The following is an 18,712-nucleotide window of genomic DNA, read 5'->3' on the forward strand; positions in this document are numbered from 1 at the left end:
TAATACAGGGCAGGATCTACCTGAAAGACAGTTCTTCTGCAAGGAATTCTTTACATGGCATAAAGTTAGCTGGAGTGTGTGGGTACTTTTTGCCCTTTTTTGTGTTGCAGTCGTAAATGTGTGTTTGGTTGAACTAGATTTAGTGTTATAGAGAGAACTGCAGGTTTGTTTATTGCAGAGTAACAAACTTGAAAAAAAATTAAATAGCCAAAAGGTTACATAATAAATGAGAGGAATTTATTATATATTTTTTTTTAAAGAAAGATACGTTATACTTTTTTCTTGTAAATAATAATATAAAAGTTTAAAAAATACTTAACTTTTTTTATTTAATGTTTTTCTTCAGTTTTTACTTAACCATTGTACTCTGTATTTCACTTTTTACATTATATTGTACTTTTTAATTAGAATTTGTAACCTTTTTTTTAAGCTTCTTTACTTAACTTTGGTCTTTTTTTTTTTTACTTACACAATTATTACTATATTGTAAATATATAGTATTATATATACATTTTATACACTACCAGTCCAAAGTTTTAAAAGACATGCATCTTTGGACTAAATTTGTCTTCTTTTGATCTTAAAATTAGTTGATCTATATTTCAAATTCTTCGTATGTATGAAACTCTTTACAAAACACAGTTTTTAAATGCGTTATCTAGACAGATGAAGGCTGCTTTGAAGAAGATTAACATCATAATTGGTTTTTACTACATAATTCCCATACTTCAATTACTGCTATATCATAATTTCAATGACTTTTTCCTTTTTTTTTTTCTAAACTTGGAAAAACAGTAGTAATGAAGGATGAGTTGGAGTGTTGTAATTACGTAAATGTTCATCATATTTCCCCTTTTTAAAATTAGCCAGTTAATGTAAATTTGTCTGAGAATTGTGATTGGATGCGTACGGTCATATGACTAGTAATTGCACAAGATATATGACATCATTTGAAATGATTTGAATATTTCAGGATATTTCATTCAAAAGCCCCTGCAGGGAAATATAGTCACACACGCCCAGACGTATAAAAACAAAAGAGCCATTGAAGCAGAGAAGAGGATGTCATCACAGTTAATCCTTTGTTTTCTCTTTCACCTTCTTTTAAACTCACCTCTCTCTCATCCAAGTTTATGTTTGCTTGCATGGATGGATGGCAGGAGGAACACTGACACAGATTCAAAACAAACTTACGTACATGTCATTTTTGGAACGCCTTGATCTACTATAGAAGGAAACTTCCCTTGAGCTGCTCCACCTCTGTGACCCATTCCCTGAGCTTTAAAGTGATTAGTTAAACAGATGTATGCGTGTGTTTACCAATCCATGCACAGGTCCTGAATCAGAGGATAATTATTGTTAGGTCAGTGTTGTAGGGAAGCGACCTAAGTCCTGGCGCTGGACTGAAGAAGCCTGTATGACCTTTTTTTCTTCTGTGAAACATAAAAAGATGATGTTTAGGAACAAAAAAAAAGTTTTTAAAAAAGTGTATTTTTTTGTGTTGTTTTGGACCTCATAGACTTATAAAACATAAACAGTTTAAATATTCATCAAAATATCTCATTTTATGTTCAACAGTTTTGGAATGACATGAGGACAGTTAAAAATAACAGAATTTTTAAGTGAACTGTCCCTTTAAGTCAGACTTATAATTGAAAAATTTGTATTGCCTTTTTTTGTTTTATTAATGAATCACTTTGCTTTTTTTATTACTTTTTCTAGTCAGATCAAATTACAATTTTACAAAGCTTTTCATATTAGTCTGTTCCTTTAAGATGGGAATGAAAAACCTCAGTAGAAGGAGAGGATCTGATATGGGCCAGTAAGCTACAGGTCTAGGAGCTAGAGGTCTAGGAGTATGATATTGCGGGACAATAGTACATATAATGAGGTACCGGACTGTGTATTGATTTTTTTATTCTACACAAAGCTTGTACATTTGTTGCCTCAGCATCCAGATCCCTCTCATAACGCCAGGAGAGAGTGTGTGTGAACAGGACGGAAGGAGAAGGGAGTTGAGCTGCAGGCCTCTCAGCTGTCTCTCACAGCGCTAATGATCCTTGGAGAGAGGCGTGAGGGAGGAATGGAGAGAAAAGGATGGAAAGCAAGGGATGTTTAGACAGATACAATACAAGCCGGGTTTCATTTCAGAATATTTTTCCTGTTACACTGGCTCTAAAACACCTCAAGTTCTTGATGACAAATCCAGAAAGTTGCTGAATAATAATGGCTGTTAAAGCAAACCAAACACAATGGAGAAGGCTTCCAGAATGAATCTGTTACAGTGCTACACTTTGACATCAATGTGTATGATTGTGAGAAAGAGAGAAAAAAATCCAAGAATGCTGTTTGCTGAGACTAAAATAAGATCAGAGAATGTTGCAGACCATTTCCTCTGTTTCATGCTATGTCTGTCCCTCTTGTTTTCTCTTCAGTCTTTCTCTCTGGCACACAGACACAGTCACCTCTGTTACATGTTAAGAAGCTGTATTGGTGAAGATAGAAAGCTTTGTCTTGACCTTTGACCTTTCTTGATTGTGACATTCCTCTTGCTAGCCTCATGGTTTCATCATGGTCATTATTACATATTTTATGTGTGTGTGTGTGTGTGTGTACTCCAGAATTAGCACTCACGTAGCAACAACTGCTAGTAAACTCTTTGTATAAATAAAATGACTTGCCAGTTAACTGGTCATTTTATTAGGAATTGCAACATTAAATAGTTAATGTCAAACTGTAAGAAGTCTGACCCCAGCTTGATGTCATTGACTCGCGTCGTCTAAAGATAACATCTGTCATGACTAACAACTTTTACCTCAGGGGGAAATGTACTGTCAGACATTCATCTTCTCCTATACTCTGTGACGACACACATGTGGAATATTCCTCTACAAAAACATGAGGAACAACATCGCAATGTGTTGTCTTCATGTTTTTGTGACAGACGATGAAAGCTGGGAATGACACCGTGACTTGAGCGGTTTGTCAAAAGTATGTTTAATGAATCAGTTGTCATTGGGACAAAATATTTATTCTTAATTTAAAAAATTTAAACACTGAAGAAAAAGTATTTACTAAAACCCCAACATTTCTACGTTAGACATTTTTGGACCGACTTGTCTGCAATGATTCAGGTCTGTGAGGGGTGTTCATGTACTGCTCTTAATAATTTAACGCAAAAATCAATTTATTGGTCGGTAAAACAAATATATATTTATGGCGGGTAAATGTTCTCATTTATACCAAAAAAATAATTTTTGATACCTGCTAGTGTGTGTTGAGGGAATTTCTACATATCAGACTAGACCAAATCAAACAGAGCTGCTGTGCTCTTTATCCTTCGCAGTGGGTGTTTAGTGGTTTGTGATGTAGAACAGTCATTTTTATTTAACCTACAGATGTTTAAAATACAGTTTGATTGCTTAGACTTTGTGCTGTGATCAAATCCAATGCTGTGTGAGTTCCTTCAGTGTTACATTTTATGATCTGCCTGTCTGTCTGTTATCTCGTTTGAGAGGGTTTTTTTAAGTGAGTGCAGCAGGAGTGAAATATGAATGAGTTGGGCGGCCAAGTGCGGCGCTCCCACTGCAGCATATAAAACGTGCTGATGGGGTCTTTATCCCTCCATCAAGCTGAAGGGAAGAAAAGAGCACAGTGCTGTCAACGTAATGGGGCGATTCTCCGGCCAACTGGCTAAACGCTAAAACCCTGGAGTCAGAAAATGTGTGTGTGAGAGAGAGAGAAAGAGAGAGAGGGAGTGAGCTAAAGCCAGAGAAAAAAGACAAAAGAGTATCACCCATTGACCTCTTGGCAAGCATTCTTGTTTTAAGTATCTCACCATTTATTTCTCCAAAAGCACTCTCTCTTTCATCTAAATCACTATTTAGATATAGTCTGTGCTTTTGTCTCGTTGTGTAGTGGTTGTATGGACTTGGGAACTCTATGCTTTATTCCCAGAATTGGCATCCCATGAGGCCTAGTGCTGACGTCGGGACGGGGATGTGTATTTGTGTGTTGGGGTGTGTGTGTAAGTTTGTAACCACATAAAAGCACATCCTACTCGGCGCAGATGTGTCTGCGTTGAATCTGTGTCGTGTGTGAATGTGGGGGAGTCTTGATACTTGATCTCAAATGTGAACCTGTGAAAATAGAGCTGTTTTGATACAGTTAGTCCTATATGAGGTCTTCATATCGTTTGCATCTTGATATGGTGTCATCAGTCACTTAATGACATCATGTGCGTCAACTGAAATGGGTTGTGCTTTAAAATAATGATAGTGATTTTGTTGTTTCTGTTTGTTTTAGGCGATGTGGCTGATGTTGCAGCAGAAGGAGCCTATCGATTTTGTCATATCGACGGGGGAGGTGCACAGCGTCCGGGAGTTCGTGGAGAAGGCCTTCAAACATGTGGGCAAAACCATTGTGTGAGTGCACGTGCACACACACACATCTAACTCTGATCAAGCCCATCTGGTTAATCTGGCACATCTGGAGTTGTTTCGCCAACAGGCTGTACAAGACCGCAAAACAACATGCAAACACACCATAAATATTGTAAATATGTAACACGTATGCTGACAGATGAAGGAATGTGTTCAAAGCTCTTGTTCTCGCATTTAGGTGGGAGGGGAAGAATGAGGAGGAGGTGGGCCGATGTCAGGAGACGAGAGTGATTCACGTGAAGGTGGATCCGAAGTACTACCGACCAACTGAAGTGGTAAGCCATTACAAGACTGTGTTTGTAGCTTCCTGACCCAGTAGCAGGAGATCAGAACATACAAGGTGCCCTTAGAAGGTGAAAGATTATAAAATATCATACATATACTAAGTGTTGACATCTCCTAGAAATGTGGGGGGAATATGTTTTCCTTGTTTATTCTGTTGCATCAACAGACAGCTATTTGTTTCAGTATTGTTCATTGTGACTTGTACATTAAAAATGTGTCGCTTAACATAAAATTCCCCAAATGTGTTGGCCAGTTATGCTACATTGTTTATACACTGCCATTAAAAAGTTTGGGGTCAGTTAAAATAATGCTTTTATTCAGCAAGGATGCATAAAATAGTGAAAAAGTGCATCATACTGTAATTTTCCCAAATATATTAAGCAGCAAAACAACATTGATAATAATAAGAAATGTTACTTGAGCACCAAATCTGCAATGACTTCTAAAATATTGTGTGTCACCGAAGACTAGAATAGATTACATTTCAAAATGTATTAAAATAGATGTTATTTTAAATTGCAATAAGATTTCACAATATTACTGTTTGGAATGTTTTTGTTTTAATAATTGCAAGCTTGGTGAGTTTAAGACAACATCGTACTGAGCCCAAACCTTTAGACAGCAACAATTAAAAAAAACATATTTTTTTATGAAGTACTCAAGTAGACAAAACATGCGTCCTTAACTGACAAGTAGATGTCAGTTTGTGTATGTGTGTGTTGGGTGGTCATTCAGGAATGAGAAAGAGCACAAAGTCTGTAAAGAAAACACACGCGAAATGATTGTTGGCAGACCAGAGATGCATATTTGCTGTGTATGGGTCAGTTTCCAAGGAACTTTTTCAGCGGGAAGAAAAAAATATATATAGGTAGGACAGAGAGATGTGTCAGTCTATGCAGTCTGAAGATGAGTGACATCAGAGGATTAAGAAGAATCATTGCAGAAAGACAGAAATCTCTTACTCGGGTATAAAACTATTCATTGTTTTTGGTATCAGGTTTTGATGACCTCAAAATGCTGTTACATAATATCAGCCCAAGATACTTAAAGAGACTCTGAAAGGCAAAAACCAAGCAGGCCATCCATCAACACAGAAGCCAAGTGGGAATTTGACCCTTAACCTCGGTGATAGAAAGTAAATCACTGCATTTCCTCAGGAGGCTGGAGTGTCAGTACAGGACGCAGGTCACTTACAACGATGAATGAGAGCGAGTGTGTGTATTTGCGATAGATTTACAAATGCGTTATCCACAGGCTACATGTGAACATGTTTCAAATCTGTTGGATGAAGCCTATAATTAATCAAATCACTTATTCTGGCCAAAACAGAATAGAACAAAATAATAATCTCATTGGTCCTCTTTGCCAGTACACACACTTTCTTCGCCTGAAGGGGTAACTGGATGAAATGCACACCTCTTAATAGGAAATCAGTGGGTTGAAAATGCAAAAGACCCTCTGCAATCGTGACATGAACTGCTTTGTTTTTCAGCCATCCTAATTTATTTTCATTCGCACTACACCTGCATGATTTATGAAAGCATAATTACTTACAGATAAAAATCTTCTGGCTAAAAAGATCCCACGTTAATGCTAAAAATAACTGACACACCTAAAACTGCTGTTAGATGAATAGCTCTATGCATTATTATCATTCCCAAAATCAACATGTGAAGCCTCTGAGGGATGGCTATCATGCCAGACGTAACTTGTGGTTAGATGTGCGTAAATCGTGAGCGAATGATGAAACTCAAATCGGTCATCTTTATTTGCATAACCTTTAGAGATCTGTGCGTATGGGAAGATTTCATCTGTAGCTTTCCTGCAAATACAACCTGTATCTTGCTTTCACTGGATGTGTTCTTTCAGTCGACACACACTTGCTCACATTCCTTCAGGAGGTATGCGTAGCTTTAGCTTCACAATGAGAAAAGCAGGTAATGCGCTTGGCCTTGTCTGTCCATCACACGCCATCTACTCAGACAAAGAAACCGTGTGTGCATATTGAAATAATATGCTAACTTGCTTTTAAGGCCTGAAATACCACGATTTAAATGAAGCTTGAAATATTAGAGGGAATTTCAGTAACTTTTTTTACGATTTCCAGCAGGAGGGCACTGTAAAGTAAACAGTGACCATTCTTTTATTTCACTCTCGCTTACTTTTATTTTCCCATTCGCACATGCACAAGGACGCTGCGGATTGTGTGCAATAATGAACACATCAAAACCAAGCTCTGTTTTTTTGCTGATTGAGAGGGTTTAATAGTGAAGGCTCAAACTGATGAATGTGGCCCCCAGACGGCCGCTGAAGACCGCTGCGTGAACCCTGTGGTCTCTGCTCTGCCTTTCAGCGAATATGATTTTGCACATCCATTTCATTCTTTCGGATGCTGATTTAAACAATTTTTATGAGGCACTTTGGCGAAGGAGGACCAAAGTTAGCCAAAGGCTTTTTTTATTTTCCAGACAGTCCCCAGGAAACCCTCATGTTTTTTTTCTTTTCATTTTTCATTTTGAAAGAGAGAGAGAGAAAGGAGTACGAGAGAGGGCATAATGATTTATGCAACGAATTCCACAAACGGCGAGTTTGCAGCAGTCACTCGGTTTAGTAACTCTGGCCTTGTATGAATGTCTTGCCCAGCTGAATTTATGTGCACATCTCAAAGTTTTTGGTTTTTGGTTAACTGTAGTGTGGTTATTTTGTTACATGCTGAAATTTCAGCTGACTTAATTAGTTTTTAATTGCATTTTTACAAGGTTTGAGAATGCCTTATAGTATTAAGTGGTGGAATATGCAGCAAGGATTAATGAAAATAAGCAGCAAAATGTGTATGAATGCTTTCAGGATGTGTCTGCCAGGAATATAAATGCAATGTACAGTAAGTAAGTGTAAGTGTGAGCATGCATGCTGATGATAGACAAAGCACACACGCTGAACTGGCTGCAGTTCACCATGTGTGTATTTCATCAAATCAACTCACAGACTTTGTGAACCTGAGGAATTGCCACAACATGATGGAATTATGTGGATTATCAGAGATTAGGACTATATGGTAGATATGTCAGCATGTTTCCTCCAGCAACTCAAAGACATCAAAAAATGACACGCGTCTCTGTTTGAGACCGTTGTTCTTTTATGGCACATTGTGTATTTTTAGAGTGGTAAATGCATGTTTTCTTGATATTTAATATTCTACATTGAAATGAAAGAAGATACTTTTTGACATTATAACTGGCACATGTGCATTATTATGCTGTATAGGGTGTGCTGTTTGTAAGTAATATGTAAACGCATGCATGTTTTTTGGTTTCTTCTGGAATGAAAGATGGCTTTGACCTTTCACTCTGAGGATCAGGATGGGGTGATCTTATCTGCTCTGTGGCAGAGGTCACGAGCGAGATAAAAAGCATCCTGTAGTGAGCAGCACACACACACATGGAGGCCCTCAGTTTGTGAATGCAGGAGTCTGTCTTATCTGACCCATGTTGAGCGTCATAGTACCAGCATGCAAAACACAGCTGCATCATCACTTACCTGCAGCTTTGCTTTTAATTTGAATGCAAGATCCATTTCATTTTTAGGCTAAAGCTTAGCGGCCAACTGACCTGCATGCTTTTGTGTGTTTTTAGATTTATTTGCTTGTTGAAGGCAGGTCCCCCGCCTTAAGCAGAGCTTAAGCCTCTGTTGTCTGTCGTGATGCTTTATGGGTAGTGCAGTCTTTAGGGTTTTCTGGGTATTATAGTTGCTGTGGTTGAGAGGCTGGCTTTTTGTGACAGCTTTACGGTGATATGCAGTGTAATAGGTCAGAGTTGTTAAAGTTGAGTGTGAATGATGTTGTAAAGAGTCTGGCTGGTTGCCATGTAGAACTCAAACCTGCAATAAAGCCACGCTCTTACCATTCAGCTTTTCCTCACGATGACCGTATATACATCCACATTTATTTCCATCATACTTTACAGTAGAGCTTAACTCACTTTCATAATGTTACATGGCACTTTTTACCTAGCGCCCTGAGACTTTTTTTTTTTACGGTTCTACTCTGTCCCGCACTCCGTTCTTGTCGAGGCATCAGGGAGAGAGAGAGAGAACAGAACTAAAAAAATAAAGAGGGAGAAAGGGGTGTACGTTCTCCCCTGGCCTACTCTCTGGTATTTCCTGAAGGACTTTGACTGAGCGGAACCACCCTGGGCCCCACGGAGGGGAAAGAAAGAGAAAGAGTTTTTAAAAAAGAATGAGAGTTGAGAATATTACATGTAAAAAACCAAGCCACGTGTAAAGATCCCAAGTAAACAGGTGAATTTTTTTATGAATTAAATGTTTAGGGAAGAAAGAAAATCCCTTTTGAGCAAAAGCAGTAGAGAATGTGAAGATATTAAATCACTATGTCTTTTAAACTAAAAGGTTGTAACATTAAAGGGTTCAGTAAAAATTAAGCTCATTTCACAGCATTTTTGGTCCAATGTTAAAAAATTCTGTATGTTCCTCGTTTTCTAAAAAAAAAAAAAAGAAAGATTACAGTGAGACATTTACAATGAAGGTCAACCCGGCCAATTTTGCAGGATTTAAAAGTAGACATGTATTGCTTATAATTTTATACAAGCATTCAAAATAATTATTCTGTTAATTCTCATGTATTATATGAACTCTAAATATGTTTAAACAGTGTTTTTAACATTGTACGTTTCCATGAAAATTAAGTTGTAAAATTGTTTGATTTTTCATACACTTTAAAACACACTTACCCCCAGTTTCACAGACAAGGCTTAAGCCTAGTCCTAGACTAAAATCTAAGTCTGAGCTGATTATTTGAACTTGTATTGAACCTGGAATATTTCTTTAAACTAGGTCAAAATCAGAAACTACATAAGTTACTTAAAGTAAAATTAGCAGGTCACTATTTAGCAATAAGTAAACAAGCATATTAATTTTGAGTGATCAAAACAATACTGTGCTGTAGTAGATCAGAAACTTTTTTTTTCTTCCCAGCAGGTGTCTTGGACTGTGTGTAAATGTGTGTTAATTTCTTTACCAGTGTTTGTTTGTGCCATGTGTCATAATTACCTCATGGGGGTGTGTGTGTGCATGTTCCCACTTTCACGGCTGTGTGTAATGGGAGAGGGGAGGTTAATTGTGGGCTGCCCTCTGTAAATGGCATGTCCCGGGCTCGTTATCTTGATTGAGTAATTAACTCTGGCTCTTGGCACTCTTACTCACATTGTCAGACTGCTGAACTCCTGACACCTCGCATTCCTCCCTCCCTCTCCCTCGCACTTTCTCCTCTCTTGCTCTTTAACTTTCACACTGCTCGTGTCTCTGAGCTTTCAATTTATCATCATTTTCCTTTCTCTCCATGTCATTCCTGTCTCCGTCCTCTCTCTCCTCCTCTTCTCTCACTCTCGATCACTCCAGACAAGGCTGTTTTTTTATTACACACATGGGTTAGAAATGTGAAGGAGCTCATGATTCTAATTCTAGTAGTGTTAAAGTGATAGTTCACTCAAAAAAATTCTGTCATTTGCTCACCCTCATGTTGTTCCAAAAGTGTGTGACTTTCTTTCCTCTGTTGAACACATGAAGTTTAAAATATCTTTTTTTTTTCTTACAATGAAAGTTAATAAAATCCTAAGTTGTTTTGGAGCCCACTGACTTTCGCTGTATGGACAAAAACAGTCAAAATGTATATTTGTTTGTGTTACGCAAAAGAGAAAAAGTGGAAGTGAATAGGGATGGGCGATACCACATATTTTGTTTGCAATATGAAACCGATACTTTTGAGCAATATAAACTTTTAACATTCAGATTTAAATAAATGTACTGCACAAACTAGGGTACAATTTCAATAGGTTTATTGTGAAATAACTCAAACATATAGCCTATGTTTTTATCTGCATTGTTCTGGGCTGCCTTTTCCAAAAACATAAAGGCTTTCTTATTATAGGCTACTCTTGGGAAATGCAGCTCTATTTAAATGCACTGTCAGAAGTAAGTGAACGCTTTCTGTAACTGATTGATTCTGCCTTGCAATATTTACGTGTTCAGATGAGCAGGACAATTCCTTCCACACAATTATTTGCTAACATAGGTTATTCGTCCAATTTAAGGCATATTGTAGGCATTATTTTCTGCTTAATAAACAAAATCACTGGTAAGTAAAAACACCTTAGTATCGATACTTCAGGATCGATTCGCCCATCCCTAGAAGGAAAATTTATGATTTAAAAGAATGGCAACTTACCTTACCTGAACTTTACCTTAAAAAAATAGGGTGGCATGGTAATATTTTAGGTTTTTCAAATTGAACTTAAATTGAACTTAAAAATTGTATATTTCAGTAACTGATATAATGTTAGTATACCATCCTACCGAAGTACTAAAATCTTTATAATGCAATGGCAACCTCCAAATACACTGGTGGTAAAGAAAAGAAAAAAAAACACATATAGAGTCAAATATATATGTATGTGTGTATGTATATGCATATGTATATGTGTGTATATTTATGTTTATATAAGGTGCACATAATGTAATACACAAAAAAATTCTATAAAAAATCTGATATGAAAGAAAGTTATTTCAATGATAGACCATCAAATGTGTGTGTCACACAGGAAATACTAATTGTATTTTATGGTCCCGTGAGATTTATTATTATTTTTTAATGTACATAAGGAAAGTAACTGTTACCAGTTAACAGGTTTTTACCATAGCAGTTTTGCCGTTTTTATCGTTAAAATCATGATTGTATTTTTTACAGTGTAGTTCTCTTATCTGGCCCCAACCACAGTGAAAGCACATTAAAAGGAGGTGAGATGAAATTTGAAAAGGTATCTGGGTCATTTGAATGAGGTGAATCATGGTCTCGCTGGCAGGCAGGACTCCTGTACGCTCTTGTACTCTTGTACTGCTTGAGAAGATACAGCTCTCTGAGGCTTGTAAACACGCAAACACACTGCCAATACCACATGTAAGGACACACAGATCCTCAGTAATATACACACCGTTGATTATGTGTTACTCATACAGATGCTTGCATGCTGCAATCTTGTCGTTCAAGTCTGGCTTTTAACACATTGACACTTTAGCTTGTATAGATTCGGATGGACTTTTGCTCTCAGGCTTTTGATGTCCCTCTTTAGTTTTTCTGCTCTTGTGATTGGCTGTTGTTTGAAAAGGGAAATCATTAGAGTCTTTGATCCCTCCTAAACATCCTGAATCAAACAACACAACTCTCACATACACAAAACTGCACGGCACATACTGAATGAAGTCTGTCGAACAGCCATGGATTCTAGTTGTGTTTCAGCATGTACTTTCGAGGGATTCATCTCGCTCTTGTGTCTCTCGTGTTCCTGTGCATTGAAAGTGTCAGACACTTGGGGTTAGTGTCTCTTTGCTGGAGAGGGTTTACATGATCATCTAAATATTTATTAAACACTTGAAACAAGAATCTGAGATAGAGACATTCTCCTTTGTTTTGAATCAGGTTTTTTTTTGTTGCATTGTACGCTTGCCTCTTTTTATAGTTTTATATATACAATACCATTCTAAAATGTTGGGGTCAGTAAAATTTTCATTCTAATATGCTGATTTTGTGCTCTGGAAACATTTCTTATTATCAGTGTTGAAACTTTTTTTTTCAGGATTTTTTAAATTTTTGCATTTATTTCAAATAGGAAAAAAGTCTTTACTGTCACTTTTGATCAATTTAACGTATACCTACTGAATAAAATAATTCCTTTAAAATATCGTGCTGACCACAAACTTTTTTTTTTTACTTTGTATATATGTATGTGTCTGTGTGTATAAAAGGATATATAATTTATAAAAAATAAACCTACAAAACTAATTCATAACATATACACAGAAAATAGGATAATGTTTTTATTTATCTGTAGATATCTTGATAAAATGGAATCTAGATTTAAGTAAAATAATACATTGTGAAAGCAGTAATGACTGATTTGGACATGTTTATGAACAATACAAACACAAATCTCCAGGGATTTGGTCATCAAAGGAAGTTAGACACCCACTTTTGTCAGTCTGGTCATATTACTTTAGTGGATTTGACCTTTGACTCCACTGTCCTACAATAGTGCACAAGAGCATTGCTGTGTGTGCATGCTTGAAACAGTTTGATAGAGCTTGCTGTTTTTTCCTGATGCTGAAACATGCATGCATGCAGAGTAATTTTAAAGTCTCAAATGTCATGTGTAGCCATGCTGTAAGTTAACAAAAGTTGCTTGATGTTTTTGAAGGTCTGTCTCTCTAAGAGTCCTGAATTCCTTTACGTTAAGTGCTCGGTCACACACAATAAAAATGTACCCAGATGATGACTATCGCTTTTATTTATTGTTCATTTCCATTTTATTTACCATTTATGCAGGTGCGGCTTCTGTTTTAAACCCTGACGCATGTAGATATCTTCTTTAAACAAGCAAAAACACCCAGTGTTTGAAACTAAAATCTGCTTGTGAACTTCCACTGTGCCTTCGATATGTCTTGACTTGCTGACTTTCTATTTAATAGCAACAGCTGTTGCATACAACGCATGATTCACATGCACATGCTATGCTTCAGTTTCATCGAATTAATACCGTTTTAGTTTTCCTTCCTTTCAAAAACTTTGAAAACGTACACTGTCAGGACACAGTTCCGTAGTTGTTTGCATGTGAAGACTTGGATGGGTGACAAAAGCAGCTGATGTTAATTTAGCTTTCAGAAAAGTGAAGACTAATTATGATTAATATGCCGCATTAATACGTATCTTGATTATGATGGTTGCATGCGGTTTCCTATGTTGATGAATGAATGCTATTTCGCTAATTAGTCTTTAAAATATGGTTATGTCATTTAAATGGTTTAATTGGAGCTAAAATGGAACCATGAGTTAGTGAATGTAACTTCTCAGGGTTCAGCATAAAAATATGGGCTTTTGGAACAAGAGCTCTCATTTGTCAAAGCACAGAAGTGCCGTTGTGAGAGTGTGTTTTTGGCTCCTTGTGTAATCAGATCAGCAGCAAAAGGACACCCTCAAACCCTTTACTGCCACCCTGAGAAGCACCTTTAAGTGTGTGTGTGTGTGTGTGTGTGTGTTTGTGTGGGTGTGGGTGTGAGTGTTGCCGTCCTGGCAGGAGAACAGAAGGGGTTAGACCACAAGAGTCACACAATCCATCATACTCTGGCACTGAGAGGGGGCTGGAAAAGAGGGGGTGCTGAATGGATGGCCTGCCTCGGCCCTCACCTTCCCCCAGAGACACGGAGCTTGACACCTGTGTGTGTGGTGCTGGCGATTGTGTGTGGGAGTGTGTGAGAGGGAAGAAGAGTGTGTGTGGGGGTGTACAGATTGGGAGGTCCAGTTAATAAAGAAGGACTTTGCCTTTTTTTTTTTTTTTCATTGTTGTTTTTCCCCTGTCTCACTTTCTTTTTGTCTTTCTCTAGGACTTCCTACAGGGAGACAGTTCCAAAGCCTTTAAGATCCTGGGCTGGAAACCACGTGTGACATTCGAGGTTAGTGTTCCTGTATAAAAAAATCAAAGAGGTTCACTTCCAGTGCACTCGAGATTGAGAAATAATGTATGTGTGTGTATTCCAACAGGAGCTTGTTAAAGAAATGGTGGACGAGGACATCAAGCTCATGCGGAACAACCCGAATGCCTGAGCCCACACGCCTTCATCTCCATGCATGCCAAAGAGGCGGTTGTCATGTGTTTGTGTGTGTGTGATCACTGGAAGAAGGACTCAGCTGCATTTCGTTTTCCCTCCTGCTTCAGCTTTCTGATCTCAGTTTCGCTGTGTTTTGAGGGTGCCCGGTGTTGCCTTTCTCTGTTACTGTCATATTTCATATTGTCATGTGTATGGATTTTTTTAGTTTTTGTCTAAATGATTTTTATCCATTTTATAAAGTATTTTTTATTCATAATCATGAAAACAAAAATGTGTAAATAAGGGAGTAAAGGGTTTTTAGAGCTTTTTAAAGGTGCTTGCTGTTTAATTCATGTCATCTCAGTTTAAGGAACCACATTAATTTGTTGGAACATAAAAAATCGTTTCCTGATTAATTAAAATGCAAATGCAAAATATGACGTTTTACAAATTAGATGTGTGCAAATTCTTAGTCATTTGAATATGTTTGTGGATCTCAACCCTTTTGACTCCAAAGTCCACAAATGTCCAACATAATATATTTTGTGTGGTACTGGTAATTATTAAAGAACTGCTTGTTTTCAAATTTCTATTCAAATATTATGAAAGAATAGCCTATGAAAGAATTGATGAAAATTATTAACCACAAATAATATTGTACTTGCATAGGTTTCCATACATAGTCCATGAATATGTAGGTTAACATGTTCATTATGGTTTTTAGTGTTTTATTTTATTTTCCATGCAAAAAGGTTAGGTTCTCAGAGGTTCTCCCCTTTTATTTAGGATGTTAAGAGTTATATATATCCTATAATTTAACCTTATAGGCTACTATATTAACAGCACTTGAGATAGCCAAAGTATACAATTTTAGCTAATATTGCTGATTACAGCTTACATGGTTACAGTAAGTAAACATCATTTTGAAAATAACTGTCAACTTTTCAGTTTCAATCTCTCTAGTCTCAGAAGTTAATGTACAGTGCAATGCGTCAGAAAGCGGCTCGTGCCAGCTTTCGCGGGTTACCTAGCGGTCATTGAACCCCTCGCGCCGAGCACAACCGCTCTCTTGTATTCAGAGGGAAACGGGCGTCCACGAGGCCCTGAAGAAGGCCTTCATTCCAGATGCTCGAGCACGGCCCACCGCGCGCAGCTGAGGGAGCAGTAACTCGGCCTTGTAAAGCAGCTCATGTTTAATCACCTCTGACGTCGGGCGCAGCTGGGCCACTGAACCCTGACAGTGAAGACATTTAGTTGTGTGCGAAAATCCTCTGGCGTGTTTATTTGTAATGGCGACACGGTTGTCCTCATCAAAGTAACAACAGATTCAAGAGACCTCTGTCAGCGTAAGTTTCCTCAAGCGAGGAGAGAGAGACTCGGTAAAGCCTCTGTAAAACGACTCAAGAGGCCACGGATATTCTAGTCTATTCGAAGAGCCAAATATAGGTAATTTGACACCGACGTCAGAAGAAAGTGGGGTCTTTGAGGCCCTCATAAGACAGGCAATAGTGGGGGCGTGTGTTTGTGTTGTTGAGACGGCATCTGTATTGTTGCCATTTAAGCGCCTTAAACAACGCACCAATGTGAGCGAGCCTGATTGGAACCAGACGGTGCTCCGCCAGTCCGCGAGCGTAAAAAGCACCTTTCCACTAGCCTAGGTCACGAGCTCTATCACGTACAGGTGCACAGGTCACTAACTACATTAGCCTATATATCCTGGCGAATTTATTTTCTACGCTTGAGCGTAGAATGTTCCGGTAAAAGCAGCAGGAAACGTGAAATTCAACCGACAAATTAAAGTAGGCTATCATTAAAAAAAAAGTTTTAAAAAAAACGCGAAAAACCCTAATGTTGTTAAGTCGCATAATTTAATTTAGCTAATGTTTTATTTATATTTTCTGTTGGGAAATGTCAGTAATTTCAAAATATTCTTAATAAAAAAATGCACTGAACTCAAATTATCCTCTCTGCGACAACTGGTTTGCTCACTGCTTCCAAAACTCGCGATATGAAGTTTATTAGCGGGTTTTAATTATGAAATATATTTTTTTTTATAGAATTTTAACAAATGTAATAATTAAACATTATTTCTGAAATTTGATAGCAATATGGAGAAATTTATGTAGGCTATTGTATTCTGTCATTCATTTATCTTCTCTCTGATCATTTCTATAATAAAGATAACATCAGTCATATATAACTGTTACTGTAAAATAGGTATTAGCTACATTTATAATGGTATTTTATTATATTTTAGTTTACTTGCTTAGGTTTCACCCTTTGTCCGGTATTGTTTATTTGTTTCTCTATTATATTTTGTAACAGCGAGAATTATTTGCTTTGTCAGAGCATTTGGATTTCATTGATAAGTAGCCTAACTTTTACTCACATCCGTCTAACAATTTTTGCAACGCAGAAGAAAATCATTTAGTTTAAATCCACTCTGTCAAGGCAAATTTGGGTCTATTTTCGTGTTTATTTTTCATCGTCAAGCATATAATCCGTGATAATCCTCTCGATCTTTCTCGCAGCCCACGGTTTAGTGTTCACATACATTTTATTTGCAATTCCGATTTGTCCGTGAGAAAAAAAATTACAATAAAATTTTAAATAGCCTAATTATTATTAATGTCTAAGATTTTAACATGTAACATTTAACATTTAAAGACAGTTGTCTTCGTGCGCTTCAACAAATTAGGAGTCTTGTCATACAGGCTATGTGTTAACAATTTTAGATGATCGTTAAATATTTAATTAATTTTTTTAGATATACATATGTATAAAGTATTAATAGGCTATACATTTTTTAATGTGGCATTAAAAGTAGTTAATATGTTGTATCAAAAATAAAAATGTATAGCCTATATATATTTATTTTTTTAATTGGGAGCACAGCGTTTATTCACATGCTAGACGCGCTTTTTGCTTTATTTTTGTTTAGTTCAGATTGTGAGAAATAAAGAAGAATACAACGTAAATTCATTTATATACTGTAACTTAATTACTAACATTTAGCCAATATAGTTACTACCAAAAAAATTGTTCACATGATATGGGATTAAGGGCCGAGGTAAAGCCTAATAGTTGTTTGCCAATCAAACCATTTTTTTCACTTTTACATTAGTGTTGAATATAAATATATTCTAAAATGATGTCTTTTATATTTCATTGTTTTTAGGCTGTAGCTACTGTTTTAGTTTTATTAGTATTATACCATATTTTCACACTAGTATAATGAACAATACAAACTGTTGAATTAGCCTACAATAAACTAAAAGCACCTCACAAAAACGCACTTAAACACTATTAAAAAACATTTGGACAGACTGTCCTACATTAACCTAATTTAAAGAGACCGCAAAATGTATAAGGAAATGGTCAAATATATCACACAGGATATAATGCATGATACACATCTATTTAAAAAAAAAAAAAACACTTCTCAGGCGTGTTATGAGATCTGCATCTGGTTAAAACGTGCCACGTTAATACCAGAAGGCTTTCTCTGCTGTATCATATTCCCCTCGCGCGCAATTCAACCCTGAAACACGCAGCTGATCACAACAAAGACACCTTTTCACTGGCACGAGCCCCTAACATTACCTGCGCGCACCTGTAATGCATTTGCCACTTGAGCCCTTCTTACAAAGTCGTATCGCCTCGAGCTGACCTTACAATACTTACAGAAACTTAACGCTGTAATGCTTAATCACGACCTTTTATCTCTTTCTGTCTTTTTTCCAACTCTTCCTCTGTTTCTCCTTATTTGTTTCTCCTGTTTTACACTTGAGGCCTATTCATTAACCGTATCTGTAAATCATACACAAAATTAATTTCATCACACCATTTATATAATCACAAAACACCACACCACTTACGGGGCCGCTTATGTCTATCAAATAAATACACTGCAAGGCCCCAGTGTTTCTGCTGCTGCTGATTGCAGCTTTACACATCGCTGTGCACAGCTGCCTATTTAAATATTGCTGAATATATTTCAGGACAACAACTCAAAATAAGACAATTGTCTATTTTATATCAGTTATACTAAAATGTTAAATAACTCCTTGTTTGTGTCCGTATCTCGAGTTGACAGCAGGTTTTAGCCTGACATATTACGTAGCCTATTTGTTTTACATTTACTGTATGTTAAAAAAGCTACGCAGAAATGAAGAAAACACACTGACTCACATACCGAGTAGAATGCTTTTGTTTGGAGGTTGGCTGAATTAATAATTTGATTTATCAAGCCCGTATTTTACATGGCTGGCTCAACATGTCTTGCCTATACTACAATTCTTTCATCTGTTTATCTGCTTTTTAATCTATAATGTGTT

General features: G+C 36.9%; 1 protein-coding gene across 1 annotated transcript in view; it reads left to right on the plus strand.

Annotated features, from left to right (window-relative positions):
* Positions 1–14,569, plus strand: part of LOC132091875 (GDP-mannose 4,6 dehydratase-like) — a 61,920-nt gene extending 47,351 nt beyond the window's left edge. The window contains exons 8-11 of the mRNA XM_059497962.1: positions 4,306–4,424; positions 4,621–4,717; positions 14,172–14,240; positions 14,329–14,569. Coding sequence (XP_059353945.1) covers positions 4,306–4,424; positions 4,621–4,717; positions 14,172–14,240; positions 14,329–14,391 — 348 coding nt within the window. The 3' untranslated portion in view covers positions 14,392–14,569. The remainder of the gene's footprint in view (positions 1–4,305; positions 4,425–4,620; positions 4,718–14,171; positions 14,241–14,328) is intronic.
* Positions 14,570–18,712: the final 4,143 nt, after the last annotated feature.

Source organism: Carassius carassius, chromosome 18, assembly GCF_963082965.1.
Source record: "Carassius carassius chromosome 18, fCarCar2.1, whole genome shotgun sequence".
Classification (NCBI taxonomy): Eukaryota; Metazoa; Chordata; class Actinopteri; order Cypriniformes; family Cyprinidae; genus Carassius; species Carassius carassius.